Source organism: Epinephelus fuscoguttatus, linkage group LG19 (genome assembly GCF_011397635.1).
Source record: "Epinephelus fuscoguttatus linkage group LG19, E.fuscoguttatus.final_Chr_v1".
NCBI lineage: Eukaryota > Metazoa > Chordata > Actinopteri > Perciformes > Serranidae > Epinephelus > Epinephelus fuscoguttatus.
In genome coordinates, this window is record NC_064770.1 from 25,145,691 (window position 1) to 25,172,525 (window position 26,835).

At 44.0% G+C, this 26,835-nt stretch overlaps 1 protein-coding gene across 4 annotated transcripts in view; it reads left to right on the forward strand.

The window, feature by feature from the left end:
- Positions 1-927: 927 nt before the first annotated feature.
- tex2 (testis expressed 2) overlaps positions 928-26,835 on the forward strand; it is a 45,961-nt gene continuing 20,053 nt past the window's right edge. Inside the window, exons 1-3 of one of the 4 annotated variants that reach the window (XM_049562411.1) lie at positions 928-992; positions 2,503-2,567; positions 24,394-26,185. In XM_049562411.1, coding sequence (XP_049418368.1) covers positions 24,419-26,185 — 1,767 coding nt within the window. In that variant the 5' untranslated portion in view covers positions 928-992; positions 2,503-2,567; positions 24,394-24,418. Of the gene's footprint in view, positions 993-1,197; positions 1,621-2,502; positions 2,568-24,393; positions 26,186-26,835 lie in introns of those variants that run through there. The other 3 variants (XM_049562412.1, XM_049562410.1, XM_049562408.1) reach the window with 3 other exon arrangements.

Below are 26,835 nucleotides of genomic sequence, written 5' to 3' on the forward strand. Positions count from 1 at the left end.
TAAGTCTGGTCTGCAGATATGAATATCTTAGGTCAGGGATACTCAGATTAATTTGCCTGGGGGCCAGTTCTGGAAAATAACAGAAAACCAGGGGCCAATTAATCAACAAACATTAATAATATTTATCAGTATGCATGATAAATGAATTGCCTGTTTTCAGCCTTTCAACATTTGCAGTCCCAGCAGCCCCACACAGGTCAGGTGTATGCAAGGGCATTTCCCGGACCTTGTTATTCAAACTTTTTCTCCCCATTTTTTGTGCAGTCAACCACTGAAACAACTTTGAGCCAAACAGCAGACGTCTTAATCTTTCATTTGCTGCTGGTGAGAATATTCTAATGTAAATGATGCCAGAGAAACATGGCAGAAGTAAAAAGTGTGCCAACCAACCCCGGTATCTAAAAACGGTCTGTTTTAACATCATCTGTGCACATATGAAACTTACATGCAGGCATACTGGTTTATGTATAGAGTTTACAACACTGGTGCAGTATGCAGGGGCATTTCCTGGACCAAAATCAGTTTTGAATCCATTTATTTTCATAGTGATTTAGAAAGTATTCAGAGGGCCACCCAGCACCCTATCATGGGCCCTAAATTTAATGTCTTCGGTTTAGTGTAGGCCAAACTGTGGCTGGAGCGTAAGTGTCCACTAGATGGATCCCTTCCCCTCCTGGAGGGCTCTGCTCTCATGTTGCTGCTGTAAATAATCTCAGATGCATTCATCAGCATTTGTAGCTCAATCTGGATCTGCCATGTTAATATTTTACAGGTGATGTCAGGTGAAAGTGAGTGAGCAGGGAAGCACTTTTGGGCTTTGAATGTGGATACAAGTTACTCATGTGGCCAGCTTCCCCCTGAAGTCATCATGTCAGTCCGGTAGGTGGCAGCCTGTTCAAGCAAATATGATCAGATTAAACCAAACGAGCCGGAATTCGGATGGATCCACTGGCCACCGGTGATACTGTGCACCTGGTGGGTCTGATCCAGGGGTAAGTTTAGTCTCCAGTTTCTTTCACTTCATAGTTTTTTTTTTATCAAAAACCTGGCGTCAGCTTAAAAAAGCTAGATGTTATTTTTAAGCCTGTGTGTTTCCACCAGCTGCTCATTAAAAGCAGACAGGCTCGTTAGTGCTGTGTATGGAGGGGAACCCGCGTCTTATGGGCATGCTGCAACGCCGTGACGCAACTCACACTCTCCTGCTGCAACACAATAAAATATGAATCACCAGAGTGCAGACGATGGGATGCTTCTTTGGGTGTAAATATCATTTGAATCCTAAAGGAAAAGAGGGGGAGGCGGGGGGGGGTGTGTGGCGCTGACCATCACCCATTCACCAAAACAATACACGCCCAGAGCTCGTGCATTTGTGGCGTAAAAAGCCGCGCCGGGGATCGGGTTTGATCAGACTGTCTGTGCGCTCCGGACGCTCGCTGGGTGCGCAGGCCAGCCAGCCAGCCAGCCAGCCAGCCCCCCTCGGCAACCCGCCGCGCTCCGCTCCTCCGCAGGCTGCGAATAAAAAGCAGGGATCCTCATCGCGTTACGCAGATTCAAAGCCTGGATGCAGAGTGAACCCAGTGGCCTGCACATGAAGATGCGATAACTACGGTAAGATTAAAGGTGCGTTTGCTTCCTGCGCTTCTCTTTTTTCTAAATGTCGGTTTGATTTGAGGATCAGCTGTTTGGTCCATGGGTGTATTACAGTCAGCCATGAACCATCGCAGAGCTACAGCCAGGATGGGAGGAGGACAAAGGGGCGGATGGAGCTGGAGAAGCTTTAAATATTTTTGTATTATTATTATTATTAGCCGCAGCCACATGAAATGAAGCTGTCAGGATGCTACAGTATGGCCCAGTGTATTGTGCCGTACTTCCCTATTCACGCACCATCTGTGCTGTTGTTGTGTGAGCCTCACAGTGTTTGGATCATGTCTGTCACAGCTGTGTGGACTCATGTAGGTGATGCACTGTCTAGGTAGGCGACTGATGCATCCGTGTAGCCTGCCTTGAACTGCACGGGTCTGCATGAGCCACACAGTCCTGTCCTCTTCCTGTAACAGGCCACAGCATCACAGCCACACTAAGGGATCGATCACACAGACTTTCATCTCTGTGTCACCTAATTACACCAAATCCCCTCTTTATTCCAGGAACAGAGCAACATAGGCCTGTGCCACATTGCTTATCAGATAATTTCGAGGGAGTTTCTGCTCAGTGTCCTCATGTGAACTGGTTTATTATAAGGAAGTTGTAATGTGGCTTCTAATACAGGTGTGTATCCTTTTACCACTGCAGACCCTACACTTGTCCCACCCTTGTGTCCCGCTCAAATCTGAAGTCGTGGCTGTTCAAGGCATCATTTTTAATGCAAGACACAAGTTAACCACAGAGGCATCTATAACAAATAGTTAAGTTACAGTGAAAACACTGAGGCTGGTCTGAAAGTTGATGAATATAGTTTTATGTTATTTGACGAATGTATCTCTGTGTCTGTTTTTCTAGGCATGTTCGCACCATGACTGCAGGTTGTGTTGCAAGAGGAGATTGAATGTCTCTAAAATCTCAAGGTAAGACTTCTCCTCTCCTGCTTTGACCTTGTTTGTGTGTGTGTGTGTGTGTGTGTGTGTGTGTGTGTGTGTGTGTGTTTGTGTGTGTGTGTTGGGGGGGAGTGTGGGAGGTGGTAGTGCTGGAATTGATCCATGGCCTTGAACAGCTCCTCCCTGCCTCGCTTTCCTCTCCTTAATTATGTCTCCTTCATCTTGATTTCTCTTACTCAATGTCATTCACATCCAATAGATTTCAAGGGGGACACAGGGGACACGTTCCCCTAAATATTGTGTACGTAATATGTACATTTGCCACCCCTCACCCAAAAGAACTCATAAAAGTAGCAGAGGACTTTTACATTGACATTAAGACACAGATTGGGTTATAACAATTCAACAGAATGCAGGAAACTACGTGTTTGATGCTCAAAATCTTCTGTCCGAGGACCCCAAACACACCATTTCCTATTTGTCCCCCCCAATATTGAAACGAAACCTACACTCTCGTCCACATCTTTAACATTATTACACATGCATGTGGCTATGTCTGAATTCAAAAGCTTATGTTGCTATACATTTCCACATGCTGCATTCATGACCCTTTTTTGTTTCCATACCAACCTCTGTGTTTGCATATGACGGGGGTTTGTCTAATGGGTGTACACCTTTTTAAGCTTAATTAGACAAATTGCAGTGAGGGTAAAAGCAAACAGTGGCAGCTGAACCATCTGAATAAGCTATTGTGTGTCGATAAAAGGGGGGGCTTGGTGGCACACTCTGTCACAAGGCCTTTGTTCTGAAACACTGGAGACTCACAGAAAAGCCAACAATACAATATGAACCAAGACAACATGGATGTGTGTGTAAGTGTTAAGCTAAAAAAAAGAAAGGTGGATGTGATTGGATGCGTCTGTGTTTCTGCATAGCTTGTATCACTGTGTGTGCTGCAGGCTGTGTACTTTCAAATGGAACAACAGTTTGTGCAAAGTTAAAATAATTTAGCTTGAGGGCGTTTCGCGAGCTGACTTGGAGTCAGCTGCCGACCCTGACGTTCTCCCCTGGTGGTTTGAGTCAGTTGCTGGGATGTTCTAACATGGATCCACATCATGCTGGTCAAGTTTGGGACAGGGTACATGTTTGTATGTGTGTTCTTGTACTTATTTCATCCTGGGAACCAGTTTTAGTCTTAAAGCTTTAGGTAAAGACAATTTTGAGAGGTGTATAATCGGACTGCATAATGATGACTCTATGATGCTGTATATATGAGATATGAGAAAGTTTGAACCTGGATTTGTAATTAGTCTGAGAGTTCTGCGTGTTAAAGGCACAGTTCACCCCAAAAGTACATATTTTCCCTCTTATCTGTAGTGCTGTTTATCAATTTAGATTGATTTAGTGTGAGTAGTGCTGTACCTGAATCAGATTTGGCTGTTCAATATGAAGATATGACCATGTTATCTTGAGTCCAGCGATGCAGAGTCTCTCCTCCTCTGGGCCGCTGCATGTCTGCCTTCTCTGGAATATAATAGAACAAGATGGCACCCGGCTTGTGGCGTTCAAAGCGCCAACTCTACAGCAATATCTCTTTCCAGAAATCATGACCCGGTTAGGCCCATTTCCACCGCAGGAACTTCGGGGTAATTTTACGGGCCAGGGCCGAGTAGGTACTCAGAACGGCCCCCGAAAAACTCCTGGGATATGCTGATTGCATATACTCAAGGCAGGATGTGACATCAACAGAAAGCAACAAAATAGCCGGCATTAGCCCCGGTCAAAATGGTCGCGCAACGATTGCGTCATATCCAGAGCCCGGTAACTTTACAGGAACCTTCCTCCTACTCCGCCCTCTCAGTGGAGACACGGCGGTTGAGAGGGCCGAGCGAGAGGACGTTCCTGTAAAGTTCCTGCCCCCCAAACAGTACCAGGAACTTCTTCAGTGGAAACGGGCCTAAGATAATCCACAGACCTTGTTGTGAGCAGTTTCATGTAGGAACTATTTCTGTCTACTGAACTACACCTGTCAACAACAACCATGCACAGAAGGAAGTGTGCATCTACTCATGAACAAAAGGCTGTTGCACATGACAGCACAAGCTTTAAACATCAATGGCGTCCTCCTCGGCTGAGCTGCAACGTTAGTTATCTCAGTGGTGCTAGGTATGCTAGCAGTAGATGCATGTGTGGTGATACAGTTGGCAGGTGGAGTTCAGTAGACAGAAATAGTTCCTACATGAAACTGCTCACATCAAAGTCTGTGGATTATCTTGACTCACCAGGTTATGGTTTCTGAAAAGAGACATTGCTGTTGAGTTTTTCAAATGAATTTTTTTGGCGCTATGAGCACCACAAGCAGTGTCATCTAGTTCCATTATATTCGTGAGAAGGCAGACATCTCTATGGCCGATATCGCCAACACTTGGCAACTAACACCAAAACAATCTATACTGATAAACAGCACTACAGAGTAGTTCAATATGTGTGTTTAATTTTGAGGGTGAACAGTCCCTTTACTTGCTCTTCAGAAAAAAGGGACATAAGTGCAGTCAAAGCTAGACAGTCAAGCAAAGTGACTGAGAGGGCACCATCAGCAGAGGAAAGGGAAAGTGTTTGTAGTAGTATGTACAAGAGACAGGTGGTGGAAGCAGCCCCTGTTGCTCGCTACATATTAGATTTCTATAACAGTAATCACCAGGGGTATTCCTCCTACTCAGGTAGGACGTCAACTAACACAAACCAGAGCCAGATAAAACTATTTATGTGTGAACTCTGAGAGGAACCCTGGAGGATTGAATAGACAATGACATAGACAGGAGAATAGGCAACCCTGTCTCCTAGAGATATGTTGGGTATTATTGAATTGCATTCATAATTATGTTGTGGCGACAACGTAATCGCTGTCTGGATTATGTTGAGAGACAATGTGCCTTTGAGAAATGTTGTGCAGGACTGTGACACAAGAACCTCGGGTTCATGACAGACTTTTGTCTTCAGTTTAGGCGACAAATGCACTTTGGGAAAGGTTAGGAAAGGATCTGGATCTTCGTTAAAAAAATTTGATGGAAACCAAATGAAATGTGTTGTCAGTGAACATTTCGTTGGTACATTCAGTTATGTATCATAATGTAATGTAACATAATTCCTAGAAGACAAGACTGAGAATAGGATGTAGGAGTTTTGAGAAGTAGAGACGATCTTCTTCTAATTCTTGTTAGATCTCAACTTCTTCCAAGTATCTGTAAATACTGTTATTGCAGTCTGCCTTACGTCACTTTCATTTTCACTTTATCATATTGCTCAGGAGTTTGTTCTCAAAGGTGCAGTTGAATCTAGTGTTTCCTTTTGTTCTAAGCATGGAAGCAGATCCTTAGACGATAATACGAAAGGCAGCGCCTGCCTAACAATGTTGTCGACAAAAGTAGCACCTGAAAGGCATTTTCTTGTTTTTTAACTGCCCTGACACAGCTGGAGATACGCTATGGCCAAAAGTGTGTAGATACACCTTTTTATATTTCACTGGTTTGGGCCTGTTTTTCATGGTTTGAATCTTCTCAGTTCCAATTACATAACATAGCATATAGTGATATTTTAAACAACACTGTGCTTTTAGCTTTATGGAAACAGCTCTGGGACGGCCCTGTGCTGTTTCAAGATGACTCAGCAGCTTTTTATTGCATGTTAACAGCTTAGTCCGACTGAAGTTGGACTATCTGTAGCTCGACTAACCCACGTAGATAATTCAATTGAAATCGAACTTGAAAGAAACTATTACTGCATGTATCCACTAGTTCACATTACACGATTTTAACTGCGATTTTGACGTCGCAGAGGATGTTGAAAGCCACCTTGGGTCAGAGGTGAGTCGGCAGATAGTCTGCCACGACAAGTCCTCATGTGTGAACAAGCCTACGAGCAAGTCGCCCCCTTGTCTGTGACTGGGACTGGATATCTGGCATGCTAGTAAACTGGAGAAGTCTGACACGACTGACAAAGAGCATCAGCCAATGAGAGGCGGGATACGTCCCATGTCAGCACGCAGGAGGACGGAAGAAATGTGAGGAGGACAAGCCGCAGGGTTGCCAGGTCCGCTTATGAACCGCGACTTTGGACTTGTTTCTAAAGTGGAGTTGCTTATTTGGGCTTGCTCTCTAAACATCACCTTCCTCTATTAGTGGGGCGGCATAGCTATAAGATCGTTCATTTTTGTGATAAAAGCACCAAATTTGGAAGATGTGTTGACAAATATATTTAGAACAAATCTGGATATTGGGGCATCAGAAACTCTCCCCCTGGTGGCCAGAGCAGGCAATTGAATCCTACCTGCCCATGGACCTGTCCCGTTAATTGGATCCACTCCAAAATGTAATGGCTTCCAAGTTGGACCATGCTACATGCCTCCACCAAGTTTTATGAAAATCAGTTGGACGGATTTCACGTAATCCTCATTCAAAAAATGAATGGAAGTGAACTGGCGGCCACGTGTGCCCCTGGACACGCCCCCCGAAAAATTGAATGTATTCTAAGTTGGCATGTGTTACATCCCTCCATCAAATTTTGTGAAAATCAGTCAGGTAGTTTTTGTATAATTCTGCTAACAAACTAATAACTGGAATTTCTCAATTGTGGGATCAATAAAGGTGTATCTCTTAAATTGGGCGGCATAGCTAAGAGATTGTTCATTTTTGCGATAAAAGCGCCAAATTTGGTAAAAATGATTTATTATGGGACAAAATGACTGAACTGCGCAGAACCCTTATCTCAACACCATCCCTATGGGCTGAGCTCAGTGACCTACACCCAGCCCATATTGCTTAATATCATTCGCTTTGAGATGTCCACATACTTTTGCCCGTGTCGTGTATCTGTGGTGGGAGTTTCTGGTGAAGAAAATGTGATCTGAAAATAGCCACACAGAAGATGGATGTGATACAGATGCAGAAAGCGTGACTTTGCTTATAGATTGGTTGACAAGATAACTGACACACAGCATCACAGGACACACACACACACACACACACACACGCACAAATGCATTCATACATGTACTGTACATGCACCGTATACACACACTGGCTGTTTAAATGAAAAAGCCGGCGGAGCAGCCATCGGCACTTGGCTCTGTGACGAGCAGCCGCAAGTGTCACAGCTAATGGCGTCTGGTGCTGCCATGGTTGTGTGTGTGTGTGTGTGTGTGTGTGTGTGTGTCTGTGTGTGTGTGTGTGTGTGTGTGTGCCCTCACTGACCGGGATATGAATTTATTTGATAAAAGCTCACTGACAGAGGACAGGCTTGTCTCATTTTGCTGAAGATCTGTTCGTGCTTACACTGAAGAGAGAAAGAGCAGTGGGTGGTGCTTTCCTCTTATTGCGGCTATCTCGCCGAACAGGAAGTTAACGTTAGAGAGAAGGGAGGAAGTCTTTGTTGACTAGATCGCACACACAGATTTGACCTAGTACACACCAAATACACACTTGATATGCGCACACTGTGCCCAGCATACCAGCCAGTTAAACAGTTACATGAGGTACACTTCACTCTTAAACAAAACCAACAATTAGTTCCACGAAAAAGTCGGTCTGTGCAGCCAACGCCTGATCTCATTCCTCTGTGCCTTAGAGCTCCATTGTTGTTCAAAAAACAATTAAAAACACATTAGAGAGCCACACTGTTGCACAGGGCGACAGGTTCCTTTATTGCAGTGAATGCCATATTTGTTGTGTGAGTTTGTTTGTTGTGTAAGTGAAGTTCAGAATGCGGTTATATTTTTGTTTTACTTGCGCATCTACGAGGGCATAACAGATGTACTTTGTGTTTAAGTGACTTCTATTTATGTTGATTTCTTTTGGTTGGATGATCATGAAAAATTTGTTTCAGTTGGGAACCTTTTATTGTGGCAGACATGCAGGCAGGCAGAGGAGATTGAGCAAGAGGATAACATGTATTTCGGACTGACCACTGTGACTGTAATATAATGGTGTCTTGTAAACCCATATGGCAAATGTTTGTGTGCATGTACCATATTCCAGCAGACCATTTTTCTCCATCCATGTGAAACATTTTGCTCCTAATCTAACTTATTAGGCAGGACAGTTTTACAACTTCTATGTTCACGGAAACTCCAAACACCAGAAGCCTAGTCAGACCCAGGACAATCCAAGTTCGCTACATCATTGCTCAGTACAGATCCCAGTGCTCTTTGCATTGAAGATGCCACACAGCTGGTTCAGTATCATTTAAGTTTCCCTTTATATTCATTGTCTGGTGAGTCGATCAGCAGTGATGTGGTGGTTCACTTTTACACTGTGATCTGTAGCCTATAGTTCGGCTTTAGCTTCTAACTATCTTTGTCTTTTTAACCTGTTGTTGCTGCTGAGTCAGTTTGACATCCTGGATATATCCTTCAAACACAGACTGTAGACCCCTCTGCCTGCTAATCTGCAGCAGCCTGTTAATACCACAGAGGACTCAGATATGATGTGTACACCTTGAGATTATGCATTTATCTTATCTTATGGACATATATAGAGTCATGTAAGAGTCACTGACCCCTAGTTAGTCCGTTATTGACAGCTAAAGTGTTTTTAGTGTCTGTTTTATGTTGGACTTTCACCTATAGAGGTGGGTTTCTGCAGCCTTATCTTAAATCCCCATGCTACTAGCTGTCAACTGTTTCATGCATGTTCTGCTTAACATGGAGAAAAGGCGCAACTCTGCTGCTGACACTTCAGAGAAGTGTCAACCGGCTCTCATTTACTGACAGCACCGCAGACTTTGTGGTATCAGTGACACAGAACGTTCGATACAGCAAAGATTACAGGTTTCCCCCGTGAGGAGCCACAGTTGGAGATCCACCCTTTTGTTATTTCATGTAACTTATATGCTAATTCTGCTCAGTGTCTGTGCCAATGCCTCTATTGTGTGGTACATCAATGTCAAAAATTGGAAGAAATAAATGAATTAGATATTTTGAGCTGCTTTCAGAATCTTATTATGATGTCAGTCTGGATGGCAGTGCTGCTTGTTGAAGCCGAACAGGAGGTACGTGGGGTAAATCCGGTGTACAAACATGAATATAAAGAGTTTCCATGAGAGCTTGCAACAACTTTACACGCTGATGCATGAATACTAATTTCAAATATTACATTTACTTCTACTTTGTTCTCTTATTAGCCACAGGCTATTATCTCTCCGTCCTCATTTTCACAGTCCGCCTTCCTTTTACAGCTTTCGATTACTAATCAGACACACTGTTTTCACTGCACTCTCACAATCCTGCAAAGCACCACCACTACAAGTAACATGGCCCACTTATTTCTTTTGGTCATACAGGATAAAAGCACAACATCATCTCTAATATTAATCTTTGTCTGTAAACACACTGGCAGTTGATGTTTTTCTGTCTTTCTCTGTCTCCGCCCCTCTCGTCCCCCTCCCTCCATCACTCCATTCATCATGTAATTGGGTGGATTATGACTAATACCAAGCCCTCCGGCTGTTTGCGGGCTGTCGAGCAGCTTTTACGCAGATTAGAAATTGCTTAATATATTTGGATGCCTGTGTGTTTGTGTGTGTTCAGTCAGGACTGATCCACCTTTTGATCTCTAAACTGTCAAATCAGGTTAGGTGGCGCCAGACATCGATATTCCATGCAAATCTGTTGTTTATCGAAGCGAGGCTAAAACCCACTACGTGAGCAAATCGGCTTTTAATGATGAAAACAAGCACATTAATGTCTCGTAGAGGATAGGAATCAAAAGTTGTCAGGAGGAAGTGGATGGGTGTTGACAGCCATAATTAGCTGTCATTAATTGATCAGACACTCTTTTGTCTTTGGGAAGGTGTTCAGCAAAATGATGTACAAACACACTTGTTCTCTCTGTCTTTCACCCATCTCTAAGAGGTACATCTAAGCTTTTTCCATCCTTTTTTGGTGCTTTGGTTTAGCGCCTACGCATCCTACACACACACACACACACACACACACACACACACTGAGAACCCTTCACTGAAGATGTTAACAAACACTCCACACACTCCGAGGACACCAGGGTTATACAGTGAGGAGGAGCTGCCCTGCCAAACAAAAGGATGCAGGGATAAGTGCGGAACAAGATGAAAGCTTCACTGTTGGCATGGCAACCAGCAGATGATCTGCATGGCGAGGTTTGATGTTTGACGTGTTGACGGTGGATTCCGGGTTGGAGAGAAGGAGAGGTGAAGAGAACCGGTTTGATCCAGCTCAGCTGTGTGAGTGCTCTTTATCTCCCTCACTGTTGTTTTATTGTTTCACTTCATTCTCTCTCCTCCTTTCATTAAGAGATTGAGAGCAGCTCAGCGTTTCCTCTGATGCTGCTGGAGCTCATGTTGCTGCCAGTCGATGTGCTCAGACCCTGGAGCAGCACTCCAGTGCACTGTTGGTGTGTTTTTGTGTGTGTGCGTGTGTGTTGCTGTTGAGCAAATATATTGGTCCAACAGGCATATTGACACATCACACACTAATAGTGTCACTGTTGTTCACTGTCAATATGATGGAGGTCCTCTACTGGAGCAGCTCCATCAAAACAGTCTGTAGAGCCTGCTGTGAAATCATATTCTCTTTCATTTATTATTTTTTGATTTGACTGTTTTATTGCATCATATATGAATCATTCTTCATCAGGAGCCAATGGTTTTCAATCATAGAGATTCCTATCCAATTAATACAACACTGGCTCAGTGTTTTTTGGGTAAAATTTGCTGTTTCACAGGATTTTTTACAAACACTGAAGGAAACATTGCACTTAAATACAGATGATACAATTAGTCAGTCAACAGAAAATAAATGAGCAACAGTTGTCTTGCTTTTCCTTTTTTCTCGTTACCACTGTTTATGCTTGCTCGTGTTTTTTTTTTTTTTTTTTTTTTAAGATATTTTTTAGCCTTTAATTGATAGGACAGATAAGCGTGAAAGGGGGACAGAGAGGGGGAGTGACATGCAGCAAAGGGCCACAGGCTGGAGTCGAACCCAGGCCGCTGCGGCAACAGCCTTGTACATGGGGCGCCTGCTCTACCACTAAGCCACTGACGCCCCAAAATGTGCTTGCTCGTGTTTTGTCTATACAGATATATTTTTGTGCTTGTGCTCATTTTTTTTTTTTTTTTTTTGTTAGAATAGTGGGCGGACTCTGGATAACCCTTTTAGCCTTTCTTCCTCTCCTGCACTGTAATTACTGTCTATTCTATTGTAAGTATTTTGTGTCTTAAATATTGTGCAAATAAACTAAACTAAAATTAAAAAAAATTATAAACAGAAAATCAATTTCAATCAAAAGAAATTTGAACCGCACCATTTTAGATAATTAATCAATTGTTTTAGACTTTTTTTTGTTAAAAATAAACAATAAAGCAAATAATAGATTATTTGCTGTAAATATTGCAAAATTTTCTTAGTTTTCTGCTATTAAAATGAATATTTTGGGGGTTTGTGGACACTTGGTCACATGAAACAAGACATTGGAAAACATTTCCTAGCATTTTATACAAAAATCAATCAATTGATCAATGGAAAAACAGACTGATAGTGAAAGTAATCACTAGTTACAGCCCTAATTTTACATTTTTAAAACGTGGTAAGACTTTGTTGAGAGACCAAGTGTGTGCACATCCAGGCAAGATACTCTGGTGCAAGACAAAAAAATTCACTGATATGTCACTATGGAGCACAAAGGAGAGCTCAACACTGTAGGCTACAAAAAAATAGGTTATTTCTAAAGCAGTCTTTCGATCTTCCTGAGAGAGATCTCGTAGATTGAGATGTTGCCTAAGAGTGATACTTTGCTGATTTCAACCAGCTTTGCATCATAACGATGTGGGCAGATTGTGCAAATGAACTGTGGTAAACTTCCCTCCATCTTACCAGCGCTCAGATCTCCCTGCTCAAATTGTGTCATCTGGTGGATTTTCACCAGCTCTAGGGCCGTTGCTCAAACCACAGGTTGTAGTTCCTCATTTTTGTATACACCACAGACAGAAGCAGTGCAGAAGCTGATTGAGAGAGAGAACCACCTCTCTTTGTCTCTCTCAAAGTCAGACTGTGTCTTCAGAAACATTTTTAGTGCACTGTTTAGCTGTAAAAAAGAGGACAATAGCCCCTTTTCCACCAACACTTCCAGGAACTTTTATTACCAGGAATTTATTTACCTGGGTAAAAGAATTCCTGGTAATCTGTGTGGTTTGCGTTTCCACTGCACCTTAAAGTTCTGGAAAATGTGATCAAATCAGGCTGATGACGTAGATGATTCGGCGTGTGCCCTGTATTTGGCTCCGCCAGCGTATTGGCTGGTAACATGCTGGTGTAGAGTTGGGGCTGTTTGTCTCAGCCAGCAGTTTTAAAGTATTTTAAGATAAGTGTCAAACTAAGCTAGTCTACATACAGACAGCTGTCATTTCAGCTTATTAGTAACAATTAGCTATTAGCCAAACTAGTGTGCTGTCCTTGTGTAAGACATAACGCTAGTGTTGGTGGATGCGAGACTGTGGGTGGAGCATATTGAATACCGCTGTCTACATGTTTACATGTTCATGCTGCTGAACACATGTATTGATGAAGTATTTGCTTCTTACTCGCTAAGGGTTAATTTCACTTACAGTAACAAGTGTAGCTTCCGTCAATTGTCATTTTCGAGTCATTTTCAAGTTACCGTCACGTATCTTCACAGAACCGATACCGTTAGCGCTTATCAATACTACAGTACAGTTTTTGATAATTTAACTCCGGGGCTAATTAAGTACCGGGTGTCGGTATCCATCCTTAATCAAAACACAAACGAAGTGAAGCTTGTAGAAATGAAATTAAGTTTGCAGCGGCTGCCCATACCAGGAAGTGCGGAACGCTGCAAGAGAGTGTTCCACCAATCAGCATTCTCCAGCACACAGCCCTGTCCCTCAAGAATTCCGGGTAATCTGAGAAGTCCTTCCCCCCTACTAGGTACTTTTTTAGGGAAAGTTTGGGGTTGAGGGAAAGTTTTTTTCCCTGAATAATTTCGGTGGAAACGCACCGAGGCTTTTCAAAATCCCGGGGTGGAAAAGGGGCTCTCATGAACAGGAAGTGAGCACCTTACTGTTTCCTTTTACGTGTGAACGGAGGCCGAGAACACTGAAATCAAACAGTAAAGCTAGTCCCCGACGCCAGGGATCAGCACACCCAGGGCCACGCCCCTGCCTGACACCCGGCACACTATGCACCACACCCTGATTCCTGTCCCTGCAGGTGGTGGGCCCACAGGGCGACGGCTCCATGTTATAAATTCGAGCAAAGCCTGACCTGGCCACCAGGCGCTTGCTAGTGAGCTCCCTTCCACAGGTCTGACTCCAGGGCAGGGAGCCCTGGTGTCCCCATACTGGGGGAGGTTCTCAAAGTCTAAATATTCCGTTTCATCAGTATCTTGAATCACTCTTAGTCTGGCCCCTCCCCTGGGACCACTTTACCTTGAGAGACTCTACCAGGGGTTGACAATGACATGCAAACCCCTCCACCAAGGTTAAGGTGGGGATTTTCAGAGGTCCCACTGGTAGGAGGCCCCGGGTCAGACCCACGACACGCTGAAGGGATTGCAAATCTCATCTGGCTTGGGAACGCCTTGGGGTCCCCCAGGAGGAGCTGGAAAGTGTTGTTGGGGAGAGGGACATCTGGGGTGCTTTGCTTGGCCTGCTGCCCCCGCGACCCGGCCCCTGATAAGCGGATGAAAATGGAGGGATGGATGGATGGATGGATGGATGGATGGATGGATGTAAACGGTTAAACTAATACCAATATACCAATTTGAATTTTTTATTTGGAGCCTACAGTGTGCAGACCTCCCCCTGTGTGCCGCAGTTTTGATCGCCTTCGGTGCAGACACTGTTGAGGAAAGAGCAGTCATGCTCAGAACTTTGTGCTCACGTCACTTTTTCATCTTTTCCTGGAAAGTCTGTCATCTCCCTTGAGGCTCTGTCCTTTCCTTCTCTTCTCTATTTTATCCATGCACATCCCCTTTATTCCTCCGTCTCTCTCTGTCCTTCAACCAGAGCTTTAAGTGGCCAGTCAGGTGCTGTGGGACTAACACCCCGACAGCCCCTCCAGAGCTATTTTAAGAACTGCTGCTTGTGTTTGCCGCCTCGCAGTCAGTCAGGTCAGAGTTTCATTGACTTCTGTGGTAACTTAAAGAGAGTGTAGCTCAGTCAGTCAGTTATTTCCATTCAGTCATCTCATCCCAAGCCGCATTCCCTGTGTAGGAAGTGTACAGTACATCTTCATCTACATATGTGTGCAGTGCTGCATATGCATGTGGTGTAAGCACTGGTGAAAGGGACCAGTGTTCCCTGGAGGAGCAGTGGAGCATGAAAACAAGGCTTGTGGTGTGTTAACCTGCTCTCTGCTGTTATGTACTGTGTGTCTGTGCAGCCTTTGTGTCTTTTTCTATTTCTTTCTCTCTACCTGCTTCAGGTGCTCTCTGCTCATTACCTGCATCCCTCAGTCTGTCCTCCCTTTGTGGCATGTTTGTTTGCATTCATACACATCCAGGCAACTGCAGACGCCATGTGACCAATGAGCTCATTTCTCTGTTTGTGCTTGTTAGCGAGAAAACTCAAGCGTCTGTGCGTGTGTGTGTGTGTGTGTGTCTGGGCTGTTAGTGACAATCAACTGCTCCGTCAGCCTCTCTCTCTCTGCATCCTTCAGTCTCTCTGTCTCACCCGATCTATCTCGCTGTCACCCTCCCCCTTTTACTGCCTCGCCGACTTGCTTCTTACTCGACTCGCTCTCCATTTTCCTCCTGCCCCATTTTTCACCCAGTCGTCTGCTCGGTGTGCTCCTGACGCCAGCCCTCATTTCTATTTCCTTGCTTTTACTTTTGTATTTGATCTTCCTCCTGTAGAAACTTGGCATGCTAACTTAACATCCTTCAGCAGAGGTCACGCCGCCCTGTCCTCGACACCTGCTGACGCATCCAATCACATCAGCACGCTGTTACTTAAAGAGAAGTAGCCTGTTCAGTATTTTGGATCTGGCACAGATTAGGGTGGCCTGAAGTAGATAGGACGGCGAAGTTCTCAGTTGAACAAATACAGCAAGCAGAAACACCCACAAAATATATTATAATGCAAGAAAATCTTATGACCGTGGTCTGCTCAGCCCACATCGTCCTCGTCATTGCAAAGCTGTGGATGTGTTACTTACAAATCAGAGGCTTGAAAGTTGGTTTTTAAAAGCCAAAATATCTCAGCACCCGCTGAAGTAACTGTTGAGTCACTGGCATCGATCCATGATTTAAAATAACCCCCACAAATACAGATATATTGTGGCCATTTTGTGCTAAGGGACTGTAAAAGTCTTAAAGGGGAACTCTGCTTCCAAAATCTCAGGCCAACCTATTGTTGGTCGAATGGCATTGTGGGTAACATAGGCGTCAGGTTTCAACAAGGAAGAAGAATTGGTGGAATAAAGTAGACATTATCTCTGGTTCTGCCTCTACTTTTTGTACTCTCCATCATGTGTCAGTTATTGTTGTATGAATGCAATGCTAAATTGCTGCAGTTATCGTTGCCTTAAACTTATTTTGAAACTTTTATTTTGCTACTGCTGATTTCTCTTCTGTCTCACACTCCTTTCATCTTCCTCTCTCATCTCTATGAACAAATATCTGCATATGTACGCAGAATCTGTAGGCAATGGTGCAACAGTTGACAACAGAAGCTTTCTGGTGTCCATTTGTAGTCCAAGTAGTATTGACCAACTACATGTGAGTGGGCTTTAGTTGCCTGCAGGTGAACAGTTGGTGTGGAGGGCAAAATAGGCTGAACTTATTGGCTGGAAAGCAACTCCAGAGGCCATGGGCTATCATCTGTTAGTTTAGGTTTTCATTAGCTTTTTTCTAATTCATCTGCATTCATATGCAGATATCTGTTCACAGAGATTAGCCAAAATGTTGTCTGGAACTGTCTCAAGTTGCTAATCGAACTGTAAACACTGAGCAACACAGAGAAGAGGAAGTCTGTGCCTGGATATCCGCTGGCTAAACTAGATCTCCCGAAATATTGGCTGTTGGGTTCCAAGATTCCTCTCATGGTGTCTGTGCTGTAACTCAGTCCACCGCTGGCAGCATATTGGTGATCTTTGGTTCCCATTATGTAAGGAAGAGCTTCCATCTGTATTGATTCAGTGAGGTCAACCTGTGGTTACAATTTATGCAAAAGGCAGAGATGTCTTACATACCAATGTTTTAATTTATTCAATATCAATAGACATGACTTCTAAAGCAGGTATTTAACATGGCCCATTAGTCATTGATGTGTGTAGTGAAACTTAAGTTGCATAGACCTGTTTTCACAGCAGACATTTTGACTTGGTAGCAAAGATTCACGTTAAGGCAAATTTTTTACTCCCTTTACCTACGAAAATAGATGCGTTCATTTCAAATGTTTTGACTCTTACTGCTGTTGGTATAGATATTCCCAATAGATGGCGCTAGAGGGCAGAGTCAAAAGTTTCTGACAACAACAATCATGGTGACGGTGAAGGCGGTCGTAATAATGTAGCTTTAACTGGAGGAAGCGTTGTAGACAGCAGTGGTCTGTGAGGCCATTCAATACAACTTGACATTATTTTCACCATATTACCAGTTTGTTCCATTCTGCCAGTCCTTACATGTCTTTGTGTGTCCTACAGTCCTATCTTGCTTGAACTACACTACACTGCCCCCATGATCTCTGGTGGTACTGCTTCATTTTGTCTGTATCCGTGAGCTTTCAGGAGCAAATATGGACAAAATGAATGCAGAGTATGGACAGAATGCTCCATTCATATATTCACCTATTAATGTGCCATTAGATGCATTGGCGGATTAAGAGAGACAATGGGCCCCTGGGCACTAATATGCAAAAGGCCCAACGTCTTCTAAGGTCCCGTTTATACGACAACGATTTCAACTGAAAACAGTAAACTTTAGTTGCACTTTGGCCGATCGTTTACACGACAGCTGCATTTTGGATGCCTGAAAACGCAATGTTTTGAAAACGGGTTCCAGAGTGCAATTTTTTGGAAAAGGCACCATCTCCGTTGTCATGTAAACTTGCAATATGCAGTTCCTCTGAAAACAGAGACTTGTGGCACATGCGCATTACGCTTCACTAGGCATGCGCAAGAAAGTTGACCATCACAACAACAATGGCAGACTCCCGAGCTCTGCATGTGCTGCTCACCCTATTGAATTTATCAACGCTTCCCCATCATAGTGTAGATTTACTGTAGCAACTCCACCTCGTCATCCATCCGTCCAGACAAACATTTGTGCGGTCGCCATTTTGTTTGTTTATACATCGCCGCTCTGTAGAAGGAAGCGAAAGCGTCACACCGCCAACTACTGGCCTGGCATGTATACTGCAGCGTTTTTGGTCATTTTTGCGGATCTGTGTGCACGGCAATTGTTAGCAAAATGTTGTCATCTAAACGCGGAAACTTTTTTCAAAAGGAAAACGAGAAACGATTCTGTTTTCAGTGGATCATTTTCATGTAAACATGGCCTAAATAGGAGCGAGGCTTTGTGGGTTTGCCTCTTTTTGTAGTCATTTTGCATCTCTCTGTGGTGTCTCTTTGAGGTCATTTTGCGTCTTTTCTTGGTTGTTTTGTGTCTTTGTAGTTATTTGTAGTTCCTTTGCATCTCTTGGGATCATTATGAGTATCTTCCTGGTAAATGCGTATTAATTTGAATGACATTTTGCAAGGGGCTTGGGCACTTTGGGCCCCTGGGTCTCTGCCCAGGAGGCCCAATCATTAATCCATCCATGATTAGAAGATTGTGTGCTAGTAGGGTGCATCTGTTACCTTTAGAAATAGCCAGGCTAGCTGTTTCACCCTGTTTCCAGTGTCTGTACAAAGCTAATTGGGTGGTAGCAGTAGCCTCTTACTTAGCATACAGATCTAGCTTGTCATCCAACTCTCTGACAGACAATAAAGAAGCATATTTCCCCCAAATTTTGAACATTAGCTTTAAATTCACAACACTTGTTCAGACATCCTTACCGTCATTTCTAACTCTAACCTTCACAACAATCTCCAATTGTGAAAATGTCCCCCGGTCCATGCTTCCCTCCGTGTTGTGTGACTCTTGTATAAAGACAGTAGTTCCTCCCCTCCCACTCTGCCTGCCCCCTCAGGGCCTGATATTTGTCAGGGTGTGTGACAGTCCAGAAGTGCTTACCCATCCATCAAGTGCAGAGAGAGGACAGGGAGACCAGGTGAGCCTCTGTCAAAAAAACAGAAGAAAGGGAGACTGAAAAGTGGGCACATATGGAATCTGCTGCAGCATCTGTCAGACTCCGAACATCAGCTGTGGTTTTAGCCAGAATGAAACGAGCAGAAAATAAAGAAAACCGTTGCGAATGCTGCTTTTTAATGACGCAGCTGGAGGTTTTAAATCAGTTAAGAGCGCTTCTTGGCTCTTAAAAACTTGAGTAAATTGGTGGTTTTCAGTGGTTCATTCAGCTGAGAGAAGAGAGACTCAATATGCTGAAGGAGGCACAAACTGTTGACCATAAATACATCTTCCCTCTCAGCACCCACTCTGCACCTCCCTCCTCTTCACTACTCATTCAAATGTTTTCCCCCTTCTTTGCCCAGTTATGAATATACATGTAAATCTGAATAAATGTTTTTGGATCTGAATTAGGAAGAAATTACAGATTGCGGATAAAGAAATGTATTTTTGAAATCAAATATTACAAGAACATTTTTTTATGTACAGGTAATTCACTGCCCAGCTTTTTCTGTGCCATTTCCTGCTTTTCTCTCCACTCACCTGTGTTTACTTTGCACCTCTTTTCCTTTCTACTGTCTCTTCACCCTCTTATATCACTTTTATACCCTTCTGCTTTTAACCTCCTGCCCCTCCTCTCTCATCTCCCGGGGTGCTGGCTTTAGCTGATTAGAGTGGCCGTGCATGCTTTGATTAATTGGATGAGTCTTGTCTCAGTGCCAGGCTCCTCTCCTCATCCTCATCCAGAAGCGGCTAAAACAAACATGATGCTTTTAATGGCAGTGGTGCATTGATGAGAGGAAAAAACCTAAACCATGAGTGTGTCAGCACACATTGTGCAGGTTGCACTTAATTCAACCTGAAAAGCACTAGACATGTTTCCAATGTGTCATGTTTGTTTAAGCTCTCATATATCAGAGGATTTTGGGCTGTGTGTGAGCCAGATTCATAGTGGCAGATATGTTATTTTATGCATGTTTAAACCAGTGGTTCCCAACTGGTGGGTCGCGGTCCATTCTGAATAGACCACAAGTGACTCATGAATGCGTCAAGTTTGTAAAAAACACACTTTATTTTTGAAGTACAGTGAATTTTTTAGCAAGGAGTTTTTATTTAGAAGTGTTGTTTCCTGCTGTAGACTGAGTGATGAATGGACAGCTACTTGACAGAGACAGCAAACTAGTTTGATGACATGGCCAAACACAAGTATGACACTGACTATATTAATGTTCAAAATTTACACACACTAAAATAAAATAAGTTTTATATTGAAAACCACAATGTAAGAACCCATCAGCTGTCGTGTGACAATAAATCCTCTGTGGGTGGGAGCCAATATTTCGGGCTGATCCGGTGTACACAGTGGATATCCAGGCCAATACTTCCTCTTCCATGCACCGAGCATTTCGGCTAATCAGATATTGGCATATGACTGCAGATGAATAAATTAAAAAATTTATATAAAACTACATTTTCATCAGGGTATAGCTGATGGGTCCCCAGATGGCTTGTCGACCAATGTGTTCCACCTCTCCACACAGACTATTTTCCTGTAGTTCCAATGTGGTTCATCAACAATACTTGGACTACGAACAGACTAAAAACATTTGCTGCTGATGCAAATATCTTATCCCTTTACCTACATCGTCGTCCACTCTGCATACATATCCACATATCTCTTTATAGAGATTACAAAAATCGCAAAAAAAAATTCCTTAGTCTCTGTGACATATTAGGAGGATTTTACGACTATTTGCTTTAGATTTCTTACATATAGCTCCTTTAAGGGTAATACTAAGGGTGGGAAATTTTACCGTAGTTTTTCGTGAAATCGGTAACCGTTTATCCCTCGCTGTAACCACAGACTGTTAATAATGGATGTAGCTACCATGATGTCACCAATCGATTTGTGGACTCCCATTTTGAAGCCTCGAGTTTGTCATTTTGGCTGTTGCCATCTTGGTTTTGTGGAGCCAGAAGTGACCATGTTTGGGCGAGAGGCTGGTGCTGTGGAGGAGCGAGGCGTAGATCTGACCGAGAAGCTGAGGACATTATTGGCAGACAGCCTGTCACTCAAAGCAGCACACCCTTAATTATATGTAATTTTACGCCTTAATTAAGGCCATTCAGTGAACTGCAGTTTTTAGTACTTCTCTGTTGGTTTTTTGCCACTTGTCTGTAACTATATTGAAACATACAGAGAAATGCCATAAAAGATTGGCAGTTGTGCTCAGAAATAAGTCCTTGATAATCAAAATAGTTGCTGATTAATTTTCTTTTGATCATAATTTCTGTCTAGTATACAGTCCAGTACACATGCATAATAACATTTGTAGAGTATGTCTTTTGGCTGAGCCCTACTGTAACCCTACTCCAGCAAAACTTGGAACCATCCTTCTCTGCTCACCCCGTCAACCTCCACAGTGTTTTAATCCGTCCTTCAGGCTTTGGTGACGACAACAACCACTTCCATCTCCATGGCTCTGTCTCCCTACTCATTTGTCTCCTCCCTCCTCTCCATCACTCTCTCTTGTTTGTGTCATCCTCCCCATTTTCTCTGTCCATCTCAGCCTTCCTTAAGTGAATCCCACTTCAAAAAGCTTGTCTCTGAAAGGTTGTCTGCATCCTCTACAGAACACCCCCCCCCCCCCCCCCCGTGGCTCTTCATGTTCCTGCTTTTTGTTGCTCTCTTTTCTGTCTCTCCCTCTCCTTGTTTTTGTTTCGATCTGCTGTGCCCCCAGCACAGCCATGGCCGAAGCAACACACACACACACACACACACACACACACACACGGCTGGCTGGGAAAGTCAAATGCTCTGTTATTCCATCCCAGCAAATACAGTCTCTGGAGATGCAGTGCCAACCGGAGAGCCCCGAGGGGCACCGGGGCTTTCTCAGAAATGCAGACAATCACACAAGCTAACTGCTCTGTTGTTTCCCTCTGTCCCTCCTCCTTTCATTACAGGACATTTCTATCAACGAGCAGAAAGCCAGAGTCACTCTGTGTGTGTGCAAACAGCATGTTTGTGTGTCCTTCTGTGTGTGTTCGCCCTGCCTGTTTGATAATGCTAACCAGGGATGATGGACTCTATGCGATGTGGAAGAATAAACAGGCACAATAACTCAATAACAACTTGAGGCCTCATTCGGTGAAATCACTGCATGATGAATGACTTTGGTTCCACTGTGTTAAGACCGTACAATAGACGCCCTGTTCCTGTGATCACTGGAGCCTAACAGCTGCCTTGTTGTGTGATTATGTCCTGCATATTGTTATGCGTGGGTGGGGGAAGGAGGGTTTGTTATATTTATGTATATGTTTATGTGTTTTACGATCCCATAAAGCACAGAAATAATACAATACATTGCAGTTATAGCCTAGTAAATGATTCAATTTAAGGACTAAATGACGACTGCAACAAATGAAATGAGGAGTATCAGAACAATATTTGAGCAATGAATATAAATTAGTGAAAAGACTAACAAGAATATCTTCATCTCGGGCAATTTTGTCAATTGAAAGTGGTGAATTTTGAGCTTTATAATTTTAATTTCTCTATCTTTCTTTTGCCACATCAGTTTAAAGCTGCACTTACTGATATTTTATGGGGACAATGGATGAAATGTAAAGGATGTTGCTCTTAGTGGTGAACCCACAGAGAATTACCACCCAATTTTGCAGTTCCCCATATTTATAGAGAGCATTTTAGCTCTCATTATCACCACTTCCAGCAGCAGCACTAAATTAAAAAGTTCTGATAAACTGACAAGCTAATAGCTACATGTACAGCACCAAATGGCCGACAGACATAGTTAGTGACTCGCTGGTGAATATTACATTTAGCTGCTAGAGATCCAGATATTTCCCTCAAGAGTTGGTAGAGACCAAATCAAGGCTAAATAGACCAAATCACAGTGTTTGTTTGCAGTAACTTATGGGTGGAAACCACCTGCGTTACGTATATTGAATCAAATGGCACTAAGCAAACACTGCCGCAGTCGGTTAGTTTTTAGCCACCTGAAAAACCTGAAATGTTTGAAATAGAAATCAAAATAATGTGCATTATGCTACAATGTTTACTTCTACAGTGTTAAACATTGTAACATTGTAGCATAATGCACATTTTTATTTTATGTGATCACTTTTTATTTACATACTTAAATTTCATACTCTTATTCCCACTTCTTAAAATTCTCTACACTTGACACCGGAGCAACTAATGAATCGTAATTTTCATTCAGGGGTCAGTAAAGTATTTCTGATTCTGTTTCTGAAACAAAACACAGGACTTTCACCCTTAAGACGTTTTTTGTGTCCTGGGTGAAACCAAACATCATTTTAACCCAAACTATGATCTTTTTTCTAAACCTGACCAAGCAGTTTTGCTGCCTGAGACTAAGGAACTGTATGCACACAACGAGCAGAAACTAACATACCCAAAACTGACACTAGAGGGGTCACTAGAGCGATGTGTTCACTGCTATCATGTTAGCCATGTCAACTTTAAAAGGTGACAATATGTCAGTGTTGTTTTCAGCATAGACATGTGTATGAAGATGTAAGTTATGACAGCCATCCAAAAAGTGAAGCCAGTATATCTTGATCGCCCCCTGGTGGCTGGCTGCATAAATCCCGTCCCCTCCATGTTAGCTGATGGGACATGGGCCAAGCTAAAAATGAAGTCAACATCAAATAAATTTTTCCCAAAGATAATGTCTTACATTTTTGATAGTTCTTGTGCTTTTCCTTTTGATAAATTTGGTTTTAATTAGTTATTTGATGCTTTAAAAATGGGGTTTAAAATCATGCTTTACAGCTTTGTGTGCCAGTTGCTGTGCTCACAATCAGTGGCACTACTCCAGATAACATCGCCAGCACAAGATGGCAGCGGCCCTATCTGGGATGTTTTGACTTCATTTCTGTACAGTGGGAGGAAGTGGAGACATGTTGTCCATTTTTATAAACAGTTTATGGCTTTCAGCTTGTGCACTGCCCCAAAGTGGACAAAATGATCTCAGTTTTAAATTAAAGTTATTGAATACAGATGATTTCCATCCACTACTCAGAGAAGCATCCTTGTTTACTCCCTTGTTATCCTCATCACCTCACAGCATTTAGCCAGCTGCAGCCTGCCCCCTGTGGAGGGTAGGGTGTAACACAGCTGAGCTGCTGATGGCCCCTCTCCTCAAGGCTCATGTGTTCTGAAGTAACCCATTAATCATGTTGCCATAGTCGGGGTGACTGAGGAGGATGCTGGTAAGACAGAGAGAGGCCAGGCCTGAGAGCGACTCAGTCTGTCAGCTGAAGCCTTGCATAATGAGGGCTAATGGATTGGGGAGCATGGACATACCTGTCCAGTCTACTCACATTAGGATAAATAGAAAGCTGCGGGGCTGTTCTCTTCTGTCCTATGTACTGTGTGTGTATGTGCATAAAGAGTGTGTAGGATGTGGGAGTTATTTAATCACGTTGCTGATTTATACTGCAATGTCTCAACCTCCTTCCTTGCACGAGTGTTTCATTTCAGTGTTTCTATGGTTATTAACAGTGTACCTTGTCTGTCTCTGTGTGTCTCCCAGGCTGTGAGCCCTGTGCAGGGTGGTGATGAGCAGTCAGGGCAGCAGCAGCAGCCGGGGAAGTGGCCAGCATGCTGACACTCCTCCCCCTCGTCATGCCCCTGGACCCAAGCTGCAGGTGCAGCGCTCCCTTTCTCGTGACACCATCACCATCCATTTTTCTGCTCTGGGGAAGGAGGAAGATGACGAGGAAGAGGAGCTCTATGGGGTACCTGTTGAATCTACTGAGGCTAAATCTGAGATTGACGGTGTACGGGGATTCCAAGGTCTAGAAGCTGCAGGGGCTGATGACGAGTCTGTCACTACAGGCTTGGAGGCAAAAGAGGAGCTGCTGTTTGAATGTGCTGGTGTGGAGACCTCCTCAGGAGCCGCTGTGCTCCCTGTTTCATCCACCACCCTGTTTGTGCAGCCCTTAGACCCTCAGCCACACATGCCCTCTCCAGCCATGACTATTATCCCCACCTCCGCGCAACCCCACCTGAGCTCCACCCCTCCCACCAGCTCCTCCTGGCCCTCTGACCGACCCTCAGTAAATCCTCCATCCACAAGCTCCAGCTCCTCCTCCCCGTGTAAGTCTGCAGCACTGTCCTCCTCCAAACCTTTCCTCAGCCTGGTCAGGTCTTTGTCCAATGACGTTGAGTCTCGAGAACCCGCTCCTGCACCTGCAACTGTTGCACCGCCGCACGCACGTCACCGCCATTTAATGAAATCTTTTGTTAAGTCTCTTTCCACGGACACTTCAAAGGCTGAACATCCGGAAGGGCCTATTCATCACTATCTTCATCACCCTCCTCATCAGCAACAGCATGTACAGCCATCCCAGCGGCCTCCACCCCGCAACATGCAGCTCTTCAAACAGTTCTCCCAGCCTCGCTTATGCTCCAGCCCTGTCACTGTCACTCAAGCAGGTGGAGACTCCAAAACAGCCCCCTCCTCCCCCATCATGTCCCCAGATGGCAGGTCTTTCTTCAAGGTCCAAGAGGTGGAGGCCAGGATAGAGGATACCAAGCGGCGGCTGTCAGAGGTGATGTCAGACCCCCTGCAGCTTTTTAGTAAGATCATGGGGGATGAGTCTGGCGTGGGAGGTGTTGGAAGTGCCACCCATCGTGCCAAATCGTTGTCATCTAGTGCATCAGAGCTCAGCGGAGCAGCAGCGATAAATGGACACGCGGAAGGTAACAACAACTACAGCATCAAGGAGGAGGAAGGAGCAGAAGAGGAAGAAACCCCCACGGCCAAGGGCCCGGACTCTGTTTTTTTCTCCTTCCCATCACTGGCACCAGCTCCGACCCTTACCCAGACCTCCTCATCCACTTTCCCCAGATCTCCTTCTCTCACTCTGGGCCGCTGCTCTATGTCGGCCCTGGTGGCTCGACAGGAAGACGAGGACTTCTGTGAACTGTACAGTGAAGACTTTGAGTTATGCACCGATACAGAAACACCAGATGGGGATCGTCCTGGGTCCAGGCAGCCCCATACTGGTAGCACTGGGTTGTGTAGTGAACTTGACACAGAGGAGGAGGAGAAAGAGGAAGAGGAAGAAGAGGAGTTGGAGACTGTGCCCGTGACTGGCCTCATCTTCCTGACGCAGTTGGTGTACTGGTATATAATCCTTCCGGTGCCGCCATATGTTTGTGCAGTGGTGCATGGGATAGTAGCTGGGTTCATGTTGGCCTTGCTGGTCCTCTGGCTGTCCTCTACTCGGCGCTCCTCATCAGGGACGAGAGGAGGGAGGCGAAGGATAGAGCTCTGGAATGTGGCCCAGCTGGATATCAAAGAACCGGGAACCTTCAAGGTGAGACAAATCACGGCATGGATGGCCAAATTTGAACCTGTTGCTATATGAATTTAAAATGTAAACTTGTTTAGAGCCTTGGCTGTTCTAGCAGGTGTCCTCGCTTCACTGGCTGTAGGACAACCATCAAGGTCTCTGTGCAGCATTACATTTGTCACAGATTTTAATGCAAGCTCACAACAAACACCTTGTTCTATGTAGCCAAGAGTCAAGATGACCTAATTTGGATTTAGCCTTGCAGGTTTTACACATGCAGTTGATAGCATCTGTGTGATATATAGCTGAGGTGCTGCATTTTATCTTATCATGCCTTGGAGGAACCATCCACAGACAACAGAATGCAAAATGTCTGTGTTTGTTTACTATCAAGCACAAGCGAAATCGTAGTAGGTAGGAGTGTTGTCCCACAGAGCTTTTGTTTTTTATCTTTAGACTACATGTTCTTCGCTTTCGCATTAGCCAAGCACTGATATTTCCCCTGTTGTTCCAATTGAATTGGCTTTGCTCACACAGCCTTCTCTGGGACTGATAAGGTGGGAGGTTGGATGAGAATTAAACTCTGTACATTCTCATGGGGACCAGTAGCAATATATTGGGGTGTTATTAAACTTTTTCCTCAGTGACGTCTCCAGTTTTTTCATTCCACACAT